Raw genomic sequence first — 21,361 nt, forward strand, 5'->3', positions numbered from 1 at the left:
TGTATTTCTGATTTGGAGCACTTGAATAATGTGTATTATTATACAGTCTCAGCACTGAAAGTAAGAGCTTTTATTTTGAATGAATAGTGTTTGTAGTTTGGCCTTCGACCACACTATATTGTCTTGTGCATTGATCTGTTAAATAGTTCCACCAGAAGTTGGTGATTTTGTTTATTAAATTTATTTTTGTTCCTTTTAATTCAATACAAGTTTGTAATGTTACTATTTTCTTATTTATATAAATATTATTGTATTCACTATCAACTCCTTGTTAGGAGATATTGTAATCTCAAAAAAAAAAAAAATCTATGTCTATGTCTAGTAAAAGATCAAAGACAGAATCTTTGAGAATAACAGTAAAAAAAAGTAGAGTATTGTGTTATTGCCCACGAGTTTATTTTGTAAGTAAACAATCGTTAGAAGAGTTGTAATCTCAAAAAAAATTACAAAAACACTTCAATTGTAAGTTTTATCTGGAATTTGATTATAACAAACAAGATAGGAATAATCAGAATATTTGATAATGTCTCCCTCCACATAACATACTGTACTGACAGAAAAACTAATTAAATAAAAACTTAGTCCACATTCAAAAACTGTTAGACCGAATGATTTGATCAAAAACGAACAGACACATTAACATACAAGAGTATATTCTACAACGTAAGTACAATTGGCGAACTTTTTAAAAAAGTCATTCGAGCTAATCCATAAATAATGTTGCGAAAATATTTTCAAATGTTCTTACCTTTGTAACCTTGCTATAAAAAAAAATATCTCAAGCTTATTCTTGTCACTTGAACAAATCTGTCATGCTTTTTTTTTAAACTAAATTTGCTTTAATGCTTTCATCTGCTCGATTTAGCAGGGGCAACTCGGTGAAGCGATGAAAAAAAAAAAAAATCCAAAGCATAGTGAAAGCGAACACAGGAACCTTCCAGAACTATTCCCAACAACTACTGCCGACGTTATTGGGGAGAGGTGTCTAATTTGAATTTTTTGTGGATCAGTAGAGTAGCAATCACTTTTAGTTTTTTAGAATTTCGTAAATCTTTATGGCTCCGGCAAGTTTATAGTTAGTCGAATGCATAGAAAGTCTGCCGCCGCGAGAAAGATTGAACAGCTGCGACAGATCGTGAGACACTGCAGATACAATATTGTATAATTAATTAGATCACCTTCCTGCCTCATAGAGTCAGGGTGCCGGGCACTGAAGTGAAAATAATTTAGTGCAATAAGTGTATGTTGCTATGTTTTAAAAAGTTTTGTGGAGCTATTATGCTACAGAGAACTGAAAAAAAACAACCACTAAATAATAGTAACTTCTCCACGCAACTATCAGCAGTAACACATACCTTTACTAGTTGTATCATCATCTGATGAAACATCTTCTTGATTGAAAGTTAATTTCTCATATTTAGAACGATCCTGTATTGGTATTCTGACAAACTGTTGTTGGCCATAATTAGTGTTAGAAAGTTGATATTCACTAGCGGTTGGTACTTCCTCAATAGCCGGCTCACTGGGCACAAGATAATCTCGCCAATCGCGTTTCTTCACGTCAACAAAACCTGGTTTTAGGGTAAAAAAAAGAAAAAGAAAAAAAGAATAATTAATACCTTATTTAAAAAAAAAATAATTAAAATTAATCTAAATAAAAAAATAATAATAATTAAAATTTCTTACACCATCCCAATGAATTAAAATTAATTTAAAAAATAATAATAAATAAATAAAACTAAATAGGATTTTAGGGTATTTAAATAACTTAAGTAGAATTTCAAACACCAGCCTTTATTTATATATTTTTCTTATTTTTTTTTTGTTTTATTTTTTACAGCCACAAACTGATTTTGTTTTACAAAATAAATGTAACTTTCTTTAATCTTTTTTACTACTTTCAGGCACTAGGAACAAGTAATTTGAAATACAATCTTACGAAGAATTACGTTCACGAATGAGCACACAAATTAAAATGACATGGTAAAGAAAGTGCAAAACAAAGCAAAAATAGAAAAACAGAATAATTGTTTTCAATTACATAAAGGAAATTATAAACTGGCTGAAAATATTATTTTGAATATAAAATAAGGACTGATATTTGAACATTGGAATGTGTAAGAGAGTAAAACACTGTCTAGTCTACTTATAAAATTTCTTTTTTTAACCAGTAACTTTGTTTTCGAATTGAATTACCATCTTAAAACTACACTTTTATAATTTCTTATTTAATTTGGGTGTGAATAATTATTTATTTAATCAAAATCTCAAGTGATACGAGGGTCATTCAAATATAAATCGGTTAAGAAATTTTTCACCCGCTTAATCTATACGACTGAAGCGACCCAAATAACTTCCGAATTCTGCACGTACTGCTCTTTCCCATCATCGCTGAATCTTCAAAACAATGTAACGCTTCTTTCATGGGACCAAACATATGAAAATCATCTGGATATCAAGTAAAACTGTTTAAAAGTTCGAACTATTTGACAAGTTAAAAATGATTTAAGCGACCACACTATCATGGCGAAGCAAAGTGTCTGGTATGTGTTAGAGGCATCGTTTCTCGCGATAAGTGGCTCTAGACGCCACCGCATTTACAGTCCTTGGATCGGACTTCTTCACGAACCGTCCGAATATAATCAGGGTTGTCTGAGAAAGAAGTTTTTTGACATTCATTTTTCGTACCGTCACGTCCAATTTAACATATTTCGACCCTATGGTATTCTTCAGTTTTGAACAGGGTAGGTAAAAATTTCGGATGAATTGGCACCTTGAACTGACTAGAACAATCCTTAGAGCAGTGGACGGTGGAATGTCTTAGCTCGAAAATTGTTCAACTTAGCTCTTAGCTCCCTCTATATTTCCATCTCTACACCCACAGGTGGAATCACAATTCCATCACCATATGGCAAAACTTCCAGTTTACATTTGAATGGCCATTGTATGAATACACTTCTCTAGTTTGAATTACTTTCACAAAAAATATTGTCGTTTTTCTTCCCCCCCTCACAATACAATAAATCATATTGCCATAAAACTATTACAGCGCATTAAAAAAATACTTTTCACAATATTTGTATATATTTCTATATATTTTTATATATCATTTACTATAAAAGCTATAAATAAAAATGACTGCGAATCTATATTCTTAATTGAAATAAAAGTAAAAAATATATACTAATTTAATGTGATTGCTTTGACATAATTTTTACTTTATATTTATTATTTTATCTGAAAAAAAGGTGTCTTAAGACTTGATTTTTGTTTCTAGGTAGTTTGAAAAATAAACTGAAATTACTAGAAGAGAAAATGCAAAACTGACTAGAAAGGTAAACAAATTATGTGAATGACAAAAACCAGAGTCTATTAAAAATAAGAAGTCGTTAAAAAACAATCATACTATATACTGGTTCTAATAAACAAATATACATTTATAGAATAGCTTTTTCATGAATAAAATTTAAGACTATATATTCGAAATAATTAATCTAATTTAGAAATAAAGAGAAGAAAATTCTTTCATCAGAATGGTGAGAGACATACATTTTGGCAACAATAAAGCTGTTTGTGGCAATTCTGAGCGGGCCAAATTAAACCGGACGTTTAGGTGAACGTTACTCATCTAGGGCAAAGTTGCTGCTGAGATCATCTTATGTGTTTTGCTATTGGCTCAATAACACAGAAAATATTAGCCATTATCGAACAAAACAGGTTGCTTTGCCTGAGGAGGTTGCATCAGATTGAGATTGGAGGTTGTAAAAAAAATTTAAAAAAAAAACAATTGCAATGTTTGCAGGACGTTGAAATCCCTTATTCAGCAGATATGGAGATTAGTATGGCTAAGTTTTGATGTAGTTAAAATAGGAAAGAAAGCAAACCTATGAAAGAGAAATAGGCGACTTACAGGTTGTTAAACTAGAGTTACTTCGGGTAGGTAACGCAAAAAAAAGAAGTCTCTATTAGCATCAAGATATGCTAATTAACTATGACGTTTTTTTTGAAACTATGACTTAGATATTGTTTTCTAAAAGAACTAAATTTTGGCCATTGTGGTTCGAATTTTATTGTAAAATGCTTTTTATGACTAGAGCGTTAAAATTTTTTTTTTATGTTCCACCAAACTATATCGAGAAATCTGTTACGAACATTCATAATAATTTCTCTTACTACAAATTTCACCAATTGGGACAAACAGTGACTTAATTTCTGTGAACACGGCAATTTATCTACATATTTAAATTCTACCAATATTTGGAAGGTAGAAAGCATACAGTAACAGAAATGGTATTTTAGAGATAAGCCCGAATACCTACCTACCTATTCCTTCGAAATCCACTCACAGCAAAAATGTTTTAAGAAAGAGTGATAGACCTTTAGTTCTTTAGTTTTGTTTTGGCATTCAGAGCTACACTAAGTGACAGCACTGAATTTTTGAATAAATCGCAGACAACTGAATGAACACAAAAATAATAATAATAAAATACACACTTCTGATCACGAAGATTTTTCTAAATTGGAAATTTATCCACACGTGTCACCCTTAGAAATGTTACCAAGAGAGATGAAACTTTTCTCTGAAGTAGTACTTCGGAGGAAAACGAAAACTCCCTGTTAAAATTATCAATAAATGAACTTCCATAGGAAAAACTCCCTAATACAAGTTGCAGATCTACATGTATGCAATCGGTAAATCAAGCTTAAAGAAATGCATACTTAAAAACTGTTTGCTAGAGAATCAAAAAAACTGGAAAAATCTCTTCAACGATTTAGTACTTCCGCACCATTTGGTCACGAAGAGCAGTTCCATAAAAAAAGTGGTCGGCAAATAATATCACCAAACGACTCTTTAAAATGTACAAAAAAGGAACACTATACAAACAGAGAAATCAGCAAAACAGATGCACTGCCTTAAACGTAGAAACAGGTGCTCTAATTTACCACAAACATATGTCTATATCTACATGTGGGTTGGTAAGTGAAACATATTTATGTAAAACATATGATAACATCTTTAGATTAGATTTGATGTATGGTCATTTTTAGGTTAAGAACAATTATTTTATAAGAAATTTCTATGCATAAAAGAATTTTTAAAAATTAAATTAATTTAAAAAAAAGGAAGCACCTTTACGTCATAACTAGTACGCACCTTTTAAACGCAAAATTGTGCGTGGACAAGAAAGATTAAAGAAAAAAAAAGAAGAAAAATTAGATCATGATCATTACTTTTCTAGCTTTTATAGAACATGGCTTTTTTTTTCATAACGTCACAATTTTTTTAAACATAACTGACTAGAGACGGAAGGTAAATGAACAGCAATATTACAAAAATTACTGATTTTTTTGGGCAAATAAAATAAACAATTATTTTAAAATAAGAAATCAGGCCTCAAGAAACTTAATAACAAAAAATAAATTAAAAAAAAAATAGAGACTAGTAATAATAGTTCAAAAAAATAAAAATAACTGTCTTCATGAGCAATACAATTATTTTTTACTTTATTAGCATCCTAGATTAAACTTTATATTTTGCGAAAATGTAGAGAAATATTTTTGTATGTTAAATAAAACATAACCATATTAATTTAATTTGATTTTATATTTCTCAAAATTTCATTCTTTTCCCTCTTCATTTGCTAGTAAATTATTTTTCTTAATAAATTTATATATATATATTACTTTTGACAGCAAAAAGTCATTTTAATATTTTGATTTTCAAAACAGAGGGAAATATTACACAATTATTTATTAGTTCTTAAAGGGAAAACCATGATTTGATTACATTTTGAGGGTTTTTTTAAAGTTTATTTAATTATTTTATTTTTCTCACAGATTACAAGAAGACACACGATAATATATTTACTAATCAAAATTTATCTACAAGAAATCCATGGCTCATTTTTATGTTTTTTGCCAATCATCTACTATATAAATATGAGGTTCAATCAACCAGAATATGCTAAATTTTTTTAGATTAATTTTGTTTTTTAATTATAATTCAAAGATTGGCAATTTCATTCCTTATTAAGTAGGCCTTTGCGTTAACTTCAAAAAATGAATAGGCAAATAAATAGTTTATTTAAATGAAAAGTGATAAAAAATAATTATAAAGATATAGTAAATCAACATCAGTTAGAATTAGCGTGCCATCACATTTTCTATAGCGTCAAAATGTGATTTATTCTCTTTTATTTAATTGGTTGTGGCCAATATATGCAATAAGCACGAACTCAAGAAGGGTCTAGACTAGACTAAATCAACAAAAGAAGAAAATTATTGGAAGGTAAGAGATACAGGAAAAATTTCTCATATTTAAAAAAAAAAAATACAGTTCAATATTAAACCTATCTTACAATTAGAAATTAAATATTTATTCCTTACGGAATTAGCGCTTAGTCGAATTTGGCATTAAAATATAATTTAAATAATTTTGAAAGTAAATTAAAGAAAAAAGTATGTTAATAAGAAAATAAATGTCTACGTTGATTACTAATCTCACTAACTTACATAAACTAACCCACATAAATAAAAGATGTCAAACAAAGAGGTAAATAATGACCAAATTATCTTTAGCTTTTCATTTAAGATAGTATTTTACGTTCTCCAAATTTCGATTCTTTTTTTAAAATATTTTCTCTATTAATGACAATATTTACTAAATATTACCTTGATTTTAGGACTTCTGAAATAAGAATAATTATAGAACTCATTTTTCTGTCATTACTGGTGATGATGATATCTTCCTAGTATTCATGAAGTAGATGGCTGAACGTTATTAGGTTTGTGATGAAATTTTTGGCCGATCGATATTTTTAGTTGTTAGTTCTCTAATCTAAGAGACTTATCGTGAAATATCACAAGGCCCACAATCGAATGTTTTACAAACAGTGTGCTTTCGTCATTTCAAGTCTGCTACAGTTTTTACACATATCTAACATACACCATAGCAACATAGTTCAATGCCTCGTTCTCTTTGCCATCTAAAAAAAAAAAGCTCAGAACTTTCTGCACAATGGTGTCGTGAAAGCTAAAACTTTAAATATAATCTTGCACAACATTCACTAATTCTAACTGATACAATTTTATAAAAAGAAATACATTTGAAAGCTCAAATATTTTAAATAGTACAAATTGGTTTTCTCTAATTCAAATACCCAAAAAATTATCATCAGTGTACAGATAAGTTTTTTTTCCTCCTAATTTATACAAAAATAATGAATATGGAAGACTACTATTATTGTATTCTTATGAAAAATTTAATTTTTTAAATGATAAATTTTAAAAGCATCATTTAATTAAACATAGTAAATTTTTTAATAATCAACTAATCAAATTTATTGCAAATTTACTCAAAGCCATAAAGTTCTTGGTAATGGTAAAGTAATATTTGATTAGAAATGAAGCTAATGTTTGCATACATATTTTTGTATGTTCATTCTAAAACTTAAAAAAATCTTAAAATTTTGGCAAAATTAAATGGATCCTAAAATTAATCAAAAATATTTTTACAATAACTTAACATTTTTAAAACATACTTTATTTCAAAACTCGCGTCCACAATCATTTACTTTGGTAAAAAAAAAAACCTGACAAAATGGATTTAGGATCCAGAACAAATAGTAATAGAATCGCTCGGAAGACGGATATGGTAGACTTTATCATTATGGCTAGCAGATGCGATGGCTGGGTCATACGCATAATGAAGGAGGCCCGAAATTAGGATACGATGGACATACCGTGAAATGAAGAATGGAAGACCGAGAATGAGATGATATTATTTTAAATAAAGCGAGATAATTTCAGAAAGCATCCTCTACAAGGTGAGATCAACCGAAAAGCCCTTGTGCAGAGATTTCAGGAGAAAGAAACAGCTATATAGTTTGGACTAAGCCGTCTAAAGGGATAGCACAAAAAAGACTAGCATTTATAAACTGTGTAATAACGTTCATCGCAGTTAAGTACAATTATATGATATAATCACGGATAACGTATGTTTAATGTGGATCCGATTTAGTTAAAATTTTCCATAGTGGGGAGAACGAGCGATTACTTCTGTTTCACATTAAATATGGCAAAATCAATTTGGAATAAATCCTGATAATAGAAAAAAAAGGATAGTCAATCATTAATACACTTATAATAAAGAAGAAATAGAATTTAAAAAATTAAATGAAATGATCCATTATTTTGCATTTTTGTCTTTTCCATTAGTTGCAGTTTAATTATGATTAGTGTTATTATTTCAAATATTACTTATACGTTATTAACATTTTTTTTTTTTTTTTAATTCATAGAAGTTCATATAAATAATTTTCTAACTTGAAAAAAATGGTTTATAATTTGATTAATGCAGCAATAAACACAATTATATTCGAGAAAACATGATTAACATAGAAACAAAAACAGAAAACCAATCTTCTAACATGAAACCAAGTTTACACACATTTTATTATTAAAAAATAAAAATAAAACAATATAATTATGGTTTGTTTAACCAATAAGTACAAATCTCATAGCTAGTACCAATAGCGTAAAATAATCAGAAATGATATATTCAATTAATAAAAAAATATATAATATATAATTCTAATTTTGTTATAGATTAATCATTACCTGCAGCAGGTGAAGGTTTTGTTATCTTGTTTTTCAAACTCTGTCTTGATCCTGAAAATTAATTACGGATCAGTCTAATTCATTCATAGAACTTGAATTTAAGTCAGATTAGTTTTACTTAACTCAAATTAAAACCAATTTATGAGTTTATCGATGTAAAGTCGATAAAGATTAACTCGACTCTTAACTGAACAGTAGTAGTAATAAATTTTATTTAAATTAAAAATTCAAGGTACAAGATTTATTTTTGAAAAGAACAAAATTCTTTAATCGGCATGATTTTTACCGTCTGCCGGAGTTTGAACCATGTATTGAAACATATCTGCACAATTAGGAAAACAAAGTTATGATTAACAGATAAATATTAATATATCTATATAAATAAATATATTCTCTATCTGAGAACTGAAGTTGGCGCGATCATTATAGTTAGCCTCCGTGTATTCTTTTTTTACAAGAAGAGAATTAGTTTTGCGTTAAAGATTTAGTAATGTTAATGATTTTTTACTAACTTTGAAGCATTACCAGTCATACCAAGGTTTATTGAACAGATACAGATTAATTTCAAAATGTAAAATTTTTTATGAACTACTATAAATTAATATAAAATCGAACTGCTTTAATGTAGCTCTTTTCCTGTCTGTTTAACTTTAATGAAATATTAAGTCGTGCACATATTAATGGTGGAGTGAAACACGCTCGACCAGACCGGTCAATTTTCAAGAGCTTGTTCGAGAATCAGCTTCTTTATAACAGTTGAATTAAGAGCTCTGAGCTCAACATTCCAAATTTGAAATTCCAATATTTAATTTACTTATTTTATATTTTTTAAAATTGTAAAGTTAATACATGACTAAATATTGTTACATACTAAAAAAAAAAGTCAATTAGTCAGTAATAAGTGACTAATGTACAAAATCAACGCTGCATCAAGTTCAATCAACTAAAAGAAAGTAAACTAGCAACTACTTTGGTAAATTACTGAATTGTACTTTTAATGATGTAAAGAAATACCTGGATTGAACGGGGCGGCACTGAACGGATCATCTTCTGTGGTTGTTAGATCGTTGAAAGCCATTACCAAACTCTCTCGGCTTTTCACGTTTGTTATACCTGAAAATATATTGCTTTAGATAAACTTCCTTCAAGTTATAAGCATTCTAATTAAATTAATATACACTGGAAGAGTGATTTGTAAAACAAATGTTTACTTAACCGTAAATAAACGATGTATTTATTACCAATAACGTTGCATGGTCATTTTATTTGAGTATAACCGTGGTTTAATACAAATCTTAAGTAAAGAACTTACTTGATTGAGAACCGCGCTGTATTTTATCAAATTCAGCTCCAAATATCTGATCTTCGGTGACAGTTGAAAAAGGTTCCGATTCATAGAAAGGATTCCAATGAGCTGGAGGTACTGTTGCTGACTGGCACCTAACATCTTCGCTACTGGCAACCTCTGGCTATAAATTTCCAATATGTTACACAATCTCTATTCACCCAATATAATATACTATCCTCAAGTATTTTAAGCAAAAGCAAGTTAACCTGAGAAAGTGTTGAAGTCAGCTGTTGAGAATCAGCTAGTTTTGCAGGTTCTGCGTCATCAAATTTTGGTTTTGAAGCTTCGTACGGTGCTAGAAACTGATTTGTTTCTGTGGCGAACGCTCTGCAACAATTTTATTAGTTTTAAATTTAATTACAAATAAATAATTAAATATAATATGAAATACAAATTATACATATTAAAGAAATATGTAAATTTCGGGAGGGGTATTCTGAATCAGCTACTTTTCTGAATCCGTTTTCTGATGACTTCGAAGACTCCTTTATAAAAATAATTTCTGGATTCCATGGAACATGTACTTACTACACATTTCTACTCCTGGGTGGTGTAAACTTTTTTCATTTAAGACTTTATGACTGTTGACAAAACAACACTCAAATTTGAAAAACACCAAAAAAAAGGCATTTTAATGAATTGATTTTTAGTAGTTTCAACGATTCTTCATTTAACTTATATTGACGAATTTTCCGTCAGAAGTAGAGTTTAGAGTTACCACTTTAAAACTGTACCATTAAAAATAATTATTATTATTATTATATAACTGATATTATATTATGATTAAACTCTGCTTTAAAATGCATTTCAGTGAATCTACAGTACTAAATGTTATACGAAAATTTATAGATTTAAGATCAGTCAACGGCGAGTACATCTGCGACCAGAAAGATTTTACAAGGCTTACTATAATTTTTAAGATAGTCATCAAAAGGTTTCATATAAACTTAGAACAGACAAACACAACGTATTTTTCTATCTATCACGTTGATTTGGAACTTTTCTTTGGGAATATTGACTTCATAATGATTGTGGCGGAGGCTTGACGTCACGTCCATGAACATTATTAGTAAAGTGCAGTATTGAACTCAGCTACCCTTTTATTACAAATTTTAACGTTTAAGAAATTTTCATATACTTTAGCATGCGAAAGTCATATGAGAGTTCAATTTTAATCTATAAATAGATTATCAAACTTTTTACCAATAGAAATTTCTCTTTAAAAACAGTACTAACTTATTGAATGCTGAAGTGTCGCTAACATTTCTTCTGTGCTTAGGCGAAGCATTCGATGTTGGATTGTCCTGTTCGTTGTTTGTATCTTCTCTGAATGGATCTGGGAATCCTAAAAAAAAAAAAAAAAAAAAAAAAAAAATATTGATAAGACCATATACTCTATATTCAATTATTTACTTGATAAGTACGAGGATCGTAGAATGCTGAATTTGGATAATCTTAAATCTAATTAAGGTAACCCGTCCCCCCACTATGTAGCCTAGACTAGGTAGGCATTGTCAGAATATTCTGAGACCTTGATTGATAGTCATATCATGTAATTGTTTTTCCATTAGTACAGGAAACCGTTAACTCACAAACGGTAATAATCACTTGACGCAAATGAGTTATCAAATTTACTGTACAATATGTTGAAGGGAAACGGCTATAACTACATTAACAATGCACATTTTGAGTTACCATGCAAGGCGAGCTCAACTAGTATTTTCTTCAGGAATGTTCAAGATAAGGTGAGTAATACGGTACCCTGAAGAAGGACCATCTACTTTGCCTGCAGGTTTTTCCTTCCTTTTTTCCTGCATTCTAATCCTACATCTTAACCTTTCTACTAGCACTTATTAAGAAGGTTACAATGATTTGAACATTGACACTTCGTATATTAATTTTTTTTTTTTTTACTTATTTATGTTATAATAAAGATTTATTTTATTCTATTTTATCTACTTAGCTTCATATTCAGAAAAGAATAAAATCTATCGGAAAAACTTCTTCAGGATTTTAGCTCTCTGCGATTATCTGAATAATAATGATGCCCCCAACTCTCACTCACAAAATAACATAAGTCCTCATATATACTTTACGGTTATACCTTATCATCTGAGGCTCCACATCTAAAGAAAAGTTTTCTCGAGTTAAAAGGAAGAACAGAGAGCTGCAGAGCTACCAAAACAAAACAAAACAAAAACATAAAAAAACAAAAAACAAACGAAGAGCAGCAATCCGAATTATCACCAAACCCTACCCTAAGTTATGTAGAAACGTATGTACCGATAACTAATTCTGCAAGTTTGCTTATTGGGAATGTAAGTGTAATTATTGTTAATAAAAAGGTTGCAAGATCAAAAAAGAAATTTATCCTCTTTCTCCTGCGATGATTATACATTCAATGAATTAGATTTAATGTATCGAAAGACAAACTCTAGCCCACAACCTTTATACATCGAATACTTAATGGATAAAGTGTTTTAGATCGCAGTGTTATATAGCCAATTTCTTTGGCTAGGAACGTATTGTAATCGAGTTTAACGAATTACATTTCAGTAAATATTATAAATCCAATACATAAAGTACCTGATGGCGGAAACAATGATGAAGGTTGTTTTTGCCCAGAGGGTTTTGGCCGTTGTCTTGGTGTAATACTCGTCGGTTCAACTGCTGGAACTGCATGCACTTTACTAGGTGTCACAATTTTCCTTTTTTTCACCTCATTTTCTTGCACACTAATTAATTCTTCAATGGTTACAGATGGAGAATTCTGATAAATAAAAGGTAAAGAAGACATTATTAAGAATTTTCTTCTTTTTAGAGGCAGACAGAGAGAGCAATATGTTCTAATTAAGCCTACAAACTTGTAGAGTTAAAAAAAAAGTGAGAGAACGTAATTTTAATTATATTTTTTTGACAGTGGCAAATAATAGCGATAATTAGTTAAAACAGAGTTAACGAAGTGTTAATAAAGGCTTGATGCTCTGACTATCGATATTTTCAAATAGGCCACGGCCATTCATATAATTAAAAGTAAAACTAAAATAACACTCACATGTAAATTTTGTACAGGACAATCTTTGCTAAGCAATGAAAAAGCCACGTAAGACACTTGATATATATCAGGCCTTTTATCAGCATCAGGTTCAAGCATGTATCCTGAAAAACAATCTACATTTATTAAAAATTTATATAACTTTGAATTAAGCCAATAAAAATAAAAATACCCACGAATTAAACTATGAACGGAAGTAGAATATTTGGAATTTTCTGGAATTGTAAACTGGCCACTTTGAATGGCTAAAGTACTTTCACCAAATGGAAGCGTGAAGAAACATAATTTGTACAAAAGGCACCCTAGAGCCTGAAAATTAAAAACAAATAATGGAAATATAATTTTTAAATGTAAGTTTATGTAATCTAATATTTAACTGGGACTTCCTTAAGAGAAACGGTTACACAAAGGCAAATACTGAGCCAATGGTGAAGCCTGAAGCAAAAAGCTCACATAAAGCCACCAACAAAAGCGCCAGAGCAAAGAAGAGTGAAGTATTTCGACTCCCAGCCCAGACTACTGTTTCAGGTTGGAGGCGCCAAACATTCGAGATATTTTCTTGCCTATTGCAACTTGCAAATGAAGTTTTCTAATGAATTCCCAAATACGGATCACATCTCTAGACAGTATCACCAGTTAAAAGTGTTACTACAGTAATGAACACCTAATTTAATGTATTACATTAAGCCACTTGTTTTGTCAAATCATCTAAGGGAAAGGATCCTGTTGAATAACATCAATATCCCTGAGGACCCAAGGGGAACAATGGGCATTTTGGATTGCCAGTGTTCCTTCCCTCTTTTGGTGGAACCGCCCTTTAAAACAATCTGAATCTACAATGGACCCACTTTTCCTGACTACGGGGAGGATGCGAGTGTGTATGATACATACAAGTTTGTAGATTATAGACTGCACAAAAAAATGGATGTAGTTTATCTTCATAACACAAACTTTGGGATAAATTACAGCATTACCATCTCCTTCCTTTACTCTTTTTATTATTATATGGTCTTTATTTATTGAAAAATAAAACTCAAAAATAGACTTCCCTGAACATGAAATTAATAAGACCACTGCCAGGGTAAACGACCGTCGGCGGAGTGGATAGTAAAAACTGAAATATGTGCATTTAACACTTTGCAAACGAAAATTATCACCACAGGAACAGAAGTGAGAAAACTACGGATCTCTCCGCCACAATGAAACTGACTCACGTCACTTCTACAAAAATAGCTTTCACAATTATTTAAAATATCTAAGATATAAATAAATTAGAAATTACACTTACCCAGATATCAGATTTTGTGGTAATTGTTTTTCCAGAATAAACATCCACCATTTCAGGAGCCCTATATGAAAGTGTTGTATACTTTTCTATTTCTTCTATAATATTTGAAGCCCCATGCACGCCCGCCGATAATGCTTTGCCAGTTGCCGAACCAAAATCACATAAGACATATTGACCATTTTCACCGACCAATATGTTTTCTACCTATTTATCATAAAAACGTCACAATAAAAAAAGAAAAAAAATCACAATACTGTTTTATTTTAAATCAAAATGGGTTCTCCTCTTGTGTAATGACGTCCTACTCAACTCAAGACTTATAAGGTTTTGTAATTTTAAAAAATAAATTACTTTTTAGTCACTTCTTGAATAATTTTTGTGTTATTGTACTCTGGCTTGAACCATATGCCTAAATTAGCTTCACATAGACTTTTCATACTTCTGACCAGCTAAGCGATGTAAACTTGAGGTAGATTACAACCTTTTACGTTTATGTGAGCTCTAATACTATGTAGATGGGTGACTAAATGACGTTGAAGATGCCCCTAGAAATGTTAGTAGGATTTAGGTCCGAGAAACAAGCAACTGGTCAATTCAAACCAGGTATTTGTCAAAAAGTATCTTTTTCAAAAAGACACTCGTGCACAAGTTTGGTTTGAGGACCCTAACCTACAACATTCTGCAGTCATCGGCACGATTTTGAACCCTATAAGAATAATTTTTTTGGGTTGATAAAAGTTTGGATGTTAAAAGCCCAAACCAATAAATATTGAACCACCATTTGACATGGGGAAGGTCTGCTGCTGACCTACTATCTGCAGATCTGCATCAGATCTCTGCTTTGGCTCTCTCCACACTTTACTACATCGGTTTGAGCTGTACAATTAAGACTATCATCTCACATCAATGAATAATACGGTACCATTCTTTATTGCTCTAATAATTAATGAGATTATGAGCCAATGTTAGACCGTGACTTTTGGTGAGCTGATGGTAAAAAATAGCCAGAACTTATCTTTTGGCTCTCACTGTATGAGAACAAAATAATAAACCGATATAAAAATTTTTGTAGTTTACGATGCGGTTAACTGTCAAGTTTTATTCATGATTAAATTAATTCAATGAATCATAAATAGAAAAGTAATAAAGTTATTGTTGATTTAAATGAAATAATAGGCATTTTCTAAGTGCCATTTTTCAATGTTGAGTATTTTAGTTTTTAATTTAAGCGATTACCTTTAAATCTCTATGTATAATTGGTGTCTGACAATGATGTAATCTAGAAACTGCCTCGCAAACATCACAAAATATTGTTAACACTTCTTGTTCCGTGAATCCAGATTGTAGTCTGCAAAAGTTAAGAACTTTTACAATTATTTTCTTTCATTTCGTTAATGATAAATATTTATTAAAGATATAAAGAATCACACAACCTTGCGTTCATCAGCTGTAAGACTTGGGTTTTACAATAAGGCATCAACAATAATACTTCATGCACTCCATTTCCTGTATGGGTAATACTAGAATCAACATATCCTATTATATTTTTATGTCCACTCAAATTGCTCTAAAAATAAAAAAAAAACAAAGAAATATCTGTCAACTATGTTCATTCTTATAACATCTTAATTAGATTGAAGACAAACAGCGAAATAAACTGTGTTCACTTACAGCTATTTGGATTTCCCTCTTGCATATATTTAAGTCATGGTCGTTATTAACGTACATTCGTTTGAGTGCATATTTTTTGCCGTTGGTGCCTTTCACTAGAAAAACGATTGCAAAACCACCTGTAAAAAAAAAAAAACTCTAATGATAATGCGAAAAAATAAATAAGAAGAAAATAAAGCATCTCATCTCTCCAATGACTTCGAATCTTTTCTACCTCAATTTTTAAAAATTGAGTTTTTAATAAAATACATTAGCCCTTAAAGGTCAAAAAATAATTAGCTTTTAGAAACATTGAGTAATCGTTAACTGGGCAGGTTAAAAAAAAAGTAAAATCGGCTTATTTCCTTAAATCTAATACGTATTAATATATTTAATTCGTTGTAATATTCGTCACATTAACTAACATTAAACTTGCGTAAAATCGTACATAAAATTGATATGAACTTAAGTCCCAACTCCACCTCTTTTCCAGAACTGCCAAAAACAATTTCCTAAATAATGATTAAAAGAAAAGTTGTAACAAAATTCAGGGCATTACTGAACACCATTGGTTTTTTTTTCGTGACAATCTTAAAAAAAAGGAAAAATCAACAATAATCCAAACAAACTTTGTGTTGAATTAAACGACATTCTTTTTTTGTGGTTGCGTTAATAACTAACTGGCAATAACTACCGCATCAAATTGTAATTTTATACTGATTTTGATACTATTATAACTTTAAACTAATTAGGAAGTTATACTGTAGCTGAAACTCCAGAAGAAAAGATGTACATATGTATATTTTTTGAATAATGTGTCTTTTGTCTTGTCTTTTTCTTATAAAATCAAAAAATAGAGAGTAGTAAATGTCTTCGAACTAAAATAGGTAATTTAATTCAATTAAGAATGATTATCTTATATGTCAAAAGAAAAAACTGCATTCAATCGATCAAAAGGAATGGACGCTTGGACTAACTCCAAGTTCATTACTGCGTATTCAATGCTTGGAGTTCGACTTATCACTGTTTAAACATTTTACTGCGATGTATTGAAGCTAACTAAACTGAGAGTAACAAAAATTTGGGGGAAAAAAACAAAATTTTAAAAATCCAAGGACTGTCACAAATTAGCAAATTAGATGGGTGACAAAGTTTTTTATTTTAATCAATTCTTTGAGATATAGCAGAATACTTATAATGAAAGGTTTCAAAGAAGAAACGGAGATTATTTTCTTCTCCAGTTTACTGACTTTCTAAGAATAAACATCATTAGAAAGAAAAATCAAAGAACATAATAAGAGTAAATAATAGATTTACATCATCTAGTTTGCTTTTAACGGCTAAGAGATGATATTGATCATCATTCCTTATTTGACCTCTTGTAAAACCTCTTATAAAATCATTTCTTTTCTAACAGGCGAAAACTCTTCTAAACTTCTTCCTTTAAATTAGGTTTAACATTTTTATGTTAGTATTTATCGTTAATTTTCTGTATTGTTAGTTGGATTCAATTACTGAAAACATTAAAAGGAGAATTTTGTAAATTAACGAGAAAATTAATACCGGTAACACTCATATAACTCTTTTGCACATCTTTTTATACTTTTCTATGTTATCTTTTACTTTCCTATTAAAAAGTGATTAATTTCAATGTTTTTATCACTTTTTTATTATGTTTCTCAGTCTTTTGGCTGGTAAACGATATTTTTTTTTTAAAACATGTTCAATTAAATAAATAAAAAATAAACTATATATGCAATTTTCAACTGCATAATAAATATGTTAATAAATTTAAGATTTATCATAAATTTTTTTAAAAGTATCTCAAACATCCATAGCCTTTCTCAAAACTGTCTTCCAAAATATTTCACATAAAAATTTAATAAGTTTAATTTTCACAGTTAATTTTTCTAATTAATATGGTTAATGGTTTGATTCTCAAAAAATTCCATTGCATTAAAAAGTTTTTTAAAAATCACATTGTTTTATTTATCTATTATGGCGTAAGGGAAATTGGAGTAACCAGAAGCATTTAAGTACAGTAAAGCATTAAGAGTGATTTAATGGCACATCTTTGGGCTTCCAGCACTGAGCGATTTTATTCAATTGGACTTGAAGGAGATAATCTGACAACAGATTCGAGAGATACCCTTCCTACTTCATGGAGCTTATGGAATTACTTTGAGCAAATAACGACACCACCTAATGATACCGCTGATCCAGTACCAACGCCTACTTTATCTATTGCCACGCTCTTTTTGACAAGACAGGATGTAAAGTCTTTCAAAGAGTTCTCGCATTGTGGGGGACCTGCCTCTATGACAGGGAAGTAAAGAGAAAACTGTCTCCATGACAGTCCTGCCTGATTGCTTTGTAATTGTGACAACTTCTTGTTGCCAATGCTCTCTTTGATTAATCTCTGAATAATATTTTTTACTCAGTTCTTTAAACGATGAAAACTCAACTTATCAAAATCTTCGGTCACAACAATCTCTCTTGCAATGTAAGAAAAAACCAATTTTTTTTAAATGTGTTTCTCTGAAATCACTACTTTTTTAATAATTTGGATACAATTATAGATGAAAAACAAGCCAATGAAGGAAACTGTGTGTTTATTCAGACTACGTACGATATATTTATGAGTATTAAATGTACGGCCAAAATTTCGAGTTGAGTCAGGTGACTGTAACAAGTTTTAAATTATTACACAGTAACTAAAGGGTTTATTTTGAACTAGATCATAACATATTTTTGGTCTATCACTTTTGGTTTTGAAATGTCATTGCAAAAATGTAGATTTAGTATTTACTATAAAAACAATTCACATGACTGCACAAGAGAAGAAATGAACAATGCAACCATTGAAACACATGCACTATCAGCAATATCGAGTTGCACCATGTACAAAAAAGTAAATGCAAGAGCAAAGTCAAGAAAGGCCAGGATACGCAACTGGCACATTTGACAGCTTATCCTAGCTCTGAAACTGAGCTGAAGGTGATTGAGAAAAAACCCAGCCTACCTACATTTGCAAGCGATTACTTTCTCTCTACCACCTAGATTAAGTAATTTCTAAGATAAAAAGGTATAGGTCGGTAATGCATGGTTCACAATACGATGGCCATCTAAAGAATGAAGAGAGAAGGAATTAGTTCAGTGATTGGTGTTTTGGATATGTCTAACTTATATTGTCTAATGATGAACAGCGTTGTCTGAAGGACAGAACAAAGACTGAGGCTGAGTGCACCTAAAGAAAAATCCGAGTTCTAATGACCTCATGCGATAATAGCTTCGAATATAATTAAGCAAAAGATGTGGATACCTTCGGCAGCAAAATGTGTAGAAATACCGTTCTAAGAGTGGTGAGATCAAAGAATAAAAGAAATATTCTGCGGAGGAAAATTCTTTAATACAATTATAGAACCAAAAATAAATACTGGTATTACCACCAAAGTAAAGTAATTATAACATCAAAACCCTAATGAAATTAATACATATTCAGGCGGTCCACTACCAAATTCGGTGTCTTGGATGGGAGGAAAACTCATAATTTATTATAACGTTTTTCCAACAAATAGAAACCCATGAAAATATCAACTAAGTGTCAATTAGATCTCACGCCTTCCAGATAATTTTTCAAGTTCGACGTAACCCATTATCACCTACATGTTTGACCCACTATTAAAATACAAAACTAAGATGCTATTTTTGTAGTCTAATTATCTAACTTTATGGCCTTCAAAGCTCTAAATAATCAACACGTGTTTCATAACTTGTAGAAAGTATTTAATATTTTTGCAGAAAATCGATAAAAGATAACAGATAAAAATAATCCTAAACATCATACAAAATGTGAAAAAAAAATAAACTAGACACAACGGCGGTCACAATAGAATTTTAAAAAACAGAAACACATCTTAAAATAATGTCACCGATTTTAGTATTCTACCCAAACCAAAAGCGTAAGTTGAAGAAAATTAAGTTAAGAATAAACTTATTAGAAATTAAAACCATTATGATAAATCACATAAGCGTGCCCACTTAAATCAGGATATCTTATCATAATGTAAACAGGCAGACCAATGCACTCAACAGTTCAATCATACGAGGACTAACATAAAATATTACTGTTATCAAGTTAGAAACAAATAAATGCACCTATAAATATTTTATCAAACTTTTTTACAAGACACTTGAGACTACAGAATTTTTATTTACATTTGTATTACTATTGAAGTAAATTTGAAGAAGGAACAAATTTTAAGAAAAAAATTATGTAGCAAACAACTCTAATTAAGTGACAATAAACATACAAAGAAATGTTTTATTGATGAGAAGGCCAAATAAGCGAGTAACAGGGTTAAGTAGCATACAAAGTGGGTTACCATAAACTAATGAAGGGCAAAAGTATTATTAATTTTAATATTAAATTACGTATATTACGGTTAATCAGTATTGATGTCAAGTTTAATAAATTACCTTCAGCTAACACTTCTTCAACAGTGACGGAAGTTCTGCCGACTAGAAATACTTTTCCAACATAATTGTTAGTTTCTTTAGCAGTATTTTCAATCTTGGTTTCTATTTTCGAAAATAATTTTTTCATCGTTGAATGTAATTCCCACTGATTATTTTTTCAAGAAAACACTACAATTTCTTGGAGCTCATCATTTTTCTATTCATAATTTAACAATAAATAATCAACAGTTTACAGTTGATTTGGTAGAATAAATTGCGAAACTAGAAACTATAAAGTTATAACTGTTCACTGTGCATGCAATATAAATTATTTATAAATTAAATGAAATTAATAAAGATAATAATTATTCAACTAAATATACAATAACCACACACAACTCCTTATTAATCCATTTTAAGACTGACTATTAGTGATGGGCTATTTGAGCGGACTCGTTCCATTGGAACGAGTCCGATGGTGGAACGAGTTGATTCAAATCCCTATTTTTAAAAAAAGTGATTCCGCCCCGCCCCAAAAAATTTAGGCAAATAAAAATGAAAATGAGGCAGCAGAAGGTTTGGAACGATTAAACATAAGAACAAATGTCACGCAATTTATTATATTATTATATCATTAAATGTTAGCTTTCCCAGTTAATAACAAAACTATATTTCTTTAACACACATTGAGTACTATCCCTAATTTCCAATTGCTCTGATAAATATAAAATTAACAACGTAATACAAATATTAACACAAAAATAGGCTAGTCAAATATAAATTAAAGCAATGCAGTTTTGTCATTATCTAGCTTGACCACTAGAAGACTGGAGTTAACTTACTTCAAGAGTATTCAAGGTAGAGAAACGGAAATGGGTAGGAAATTATTCCATAAAAATTCTAACCCTTCAAAATTATAATTACTCATAATATTTATTAACTA

At 30.1% G+C, this 21,361-nt stretch overlaps 1 protein-coding gene and 1 long non-coding RNA gene across 7 annotated transcripts in view; one reads left to right on the plus strand and one right to left on the minus strand.

Moving 5' to 3' along the window:
- Nak (Numb-associated kinase) overlaps window positions 1-21,163 on the minus strand; it is a 29,835-nt gene extending 8,672 nt beyond the window's left edge. For 3 of the 6 annotated variants that reach the window (XM_074122815.1, XM_074122814.1, XM_074122813.1), the window contains exons 1-14: window positions 20,440-21,163; window positions 15,982-16,100; window positions 15,744-15,877; window positions 15,547-15,658; window positions 14,311-14,514; window positions 13,199-13,331; window positions 13,023-13,126; window positions 12,554-12,737; window positions 11,204-11,312; window positions 10,174-10,294; window positions 9,932-10,088; window positions 9,634-9,732; window positions 8,620-8,670; window positions 1,356-1,571 (exon numbers count right to left, since the gene is read on the minus strand). In XM_074122815.1, the coding sequence (XP_073978916.1) occupies window positions 1,356-1,571; window positions 8,620-8,670; window positions 9,634-9,732; window positions 9,932-10,088; window positions 10,174-10,294; window positions 11,204-11,312; window positions 12,554-12,737; window positions 13,023-13,126; window positions 13,199-13,331; window positions 14,311-14,514; window positions 15,547-15,658; window positions 15,744-15,877; window positions 15,982-16,100; window positions 20,440-20,566 (1,870 nt within the window). In that variant the 5' untranslated portion in view covers window positions 20,567-21,163. Of the gene's footprint in view, window positions 1-1,355; window positions 1,572-8,619; window positions 8,671-9,633; window positions 9,733-9,931; window positions 10,089-10,173; window positions 10,295-11,203; window positions 11,313-12,553; window positions 12,738-13,022; window positions 13,127-13,198; window positions 13,332-14,310; window positions 14,515-15,546; window positions 15,659-15,743; window positions 15,878-15,981; window positions 16,101-17,277; window positions 17,410-20,439 lie in introns of those variants that run through there. The other 3 variants (XM_074122812.1, XM_074122816.1, XM_074122817.1) reach the window with 3 other exon arrangements.
- LOC141451444 (uncharacterized) lies at window positions 534-3,787 on the plus strand. Its single transcript, XR_012456786.1, has 3 exons — window positions 534-663; window positions 1,905-2,117; window positions 3,278-3,787. It is a non-coding gene; the product is annotated as an uncharacterized lncRNA (long non-coding RNA).
- Window positions 21,164-21,361: the final 198 nt, after the last annotated feature.

This window comes from Rhodnius prolixus, unplaced genomic scaffold, assembly GCF_049639745.1.
Source record: "Rhodnius prolixus isolate KJV_2025 unplaced genomic scaffold, Rpr scaffold_8, whole genome shotgun sequence".
Classification (NCBI taxonomy): domain Eukaryota; kingdom Metazoa; phylum Arthropoda; class Insecta; order Hemiptera; family Reduviidae; genus Rhodnius; species Rhodnius prolixus.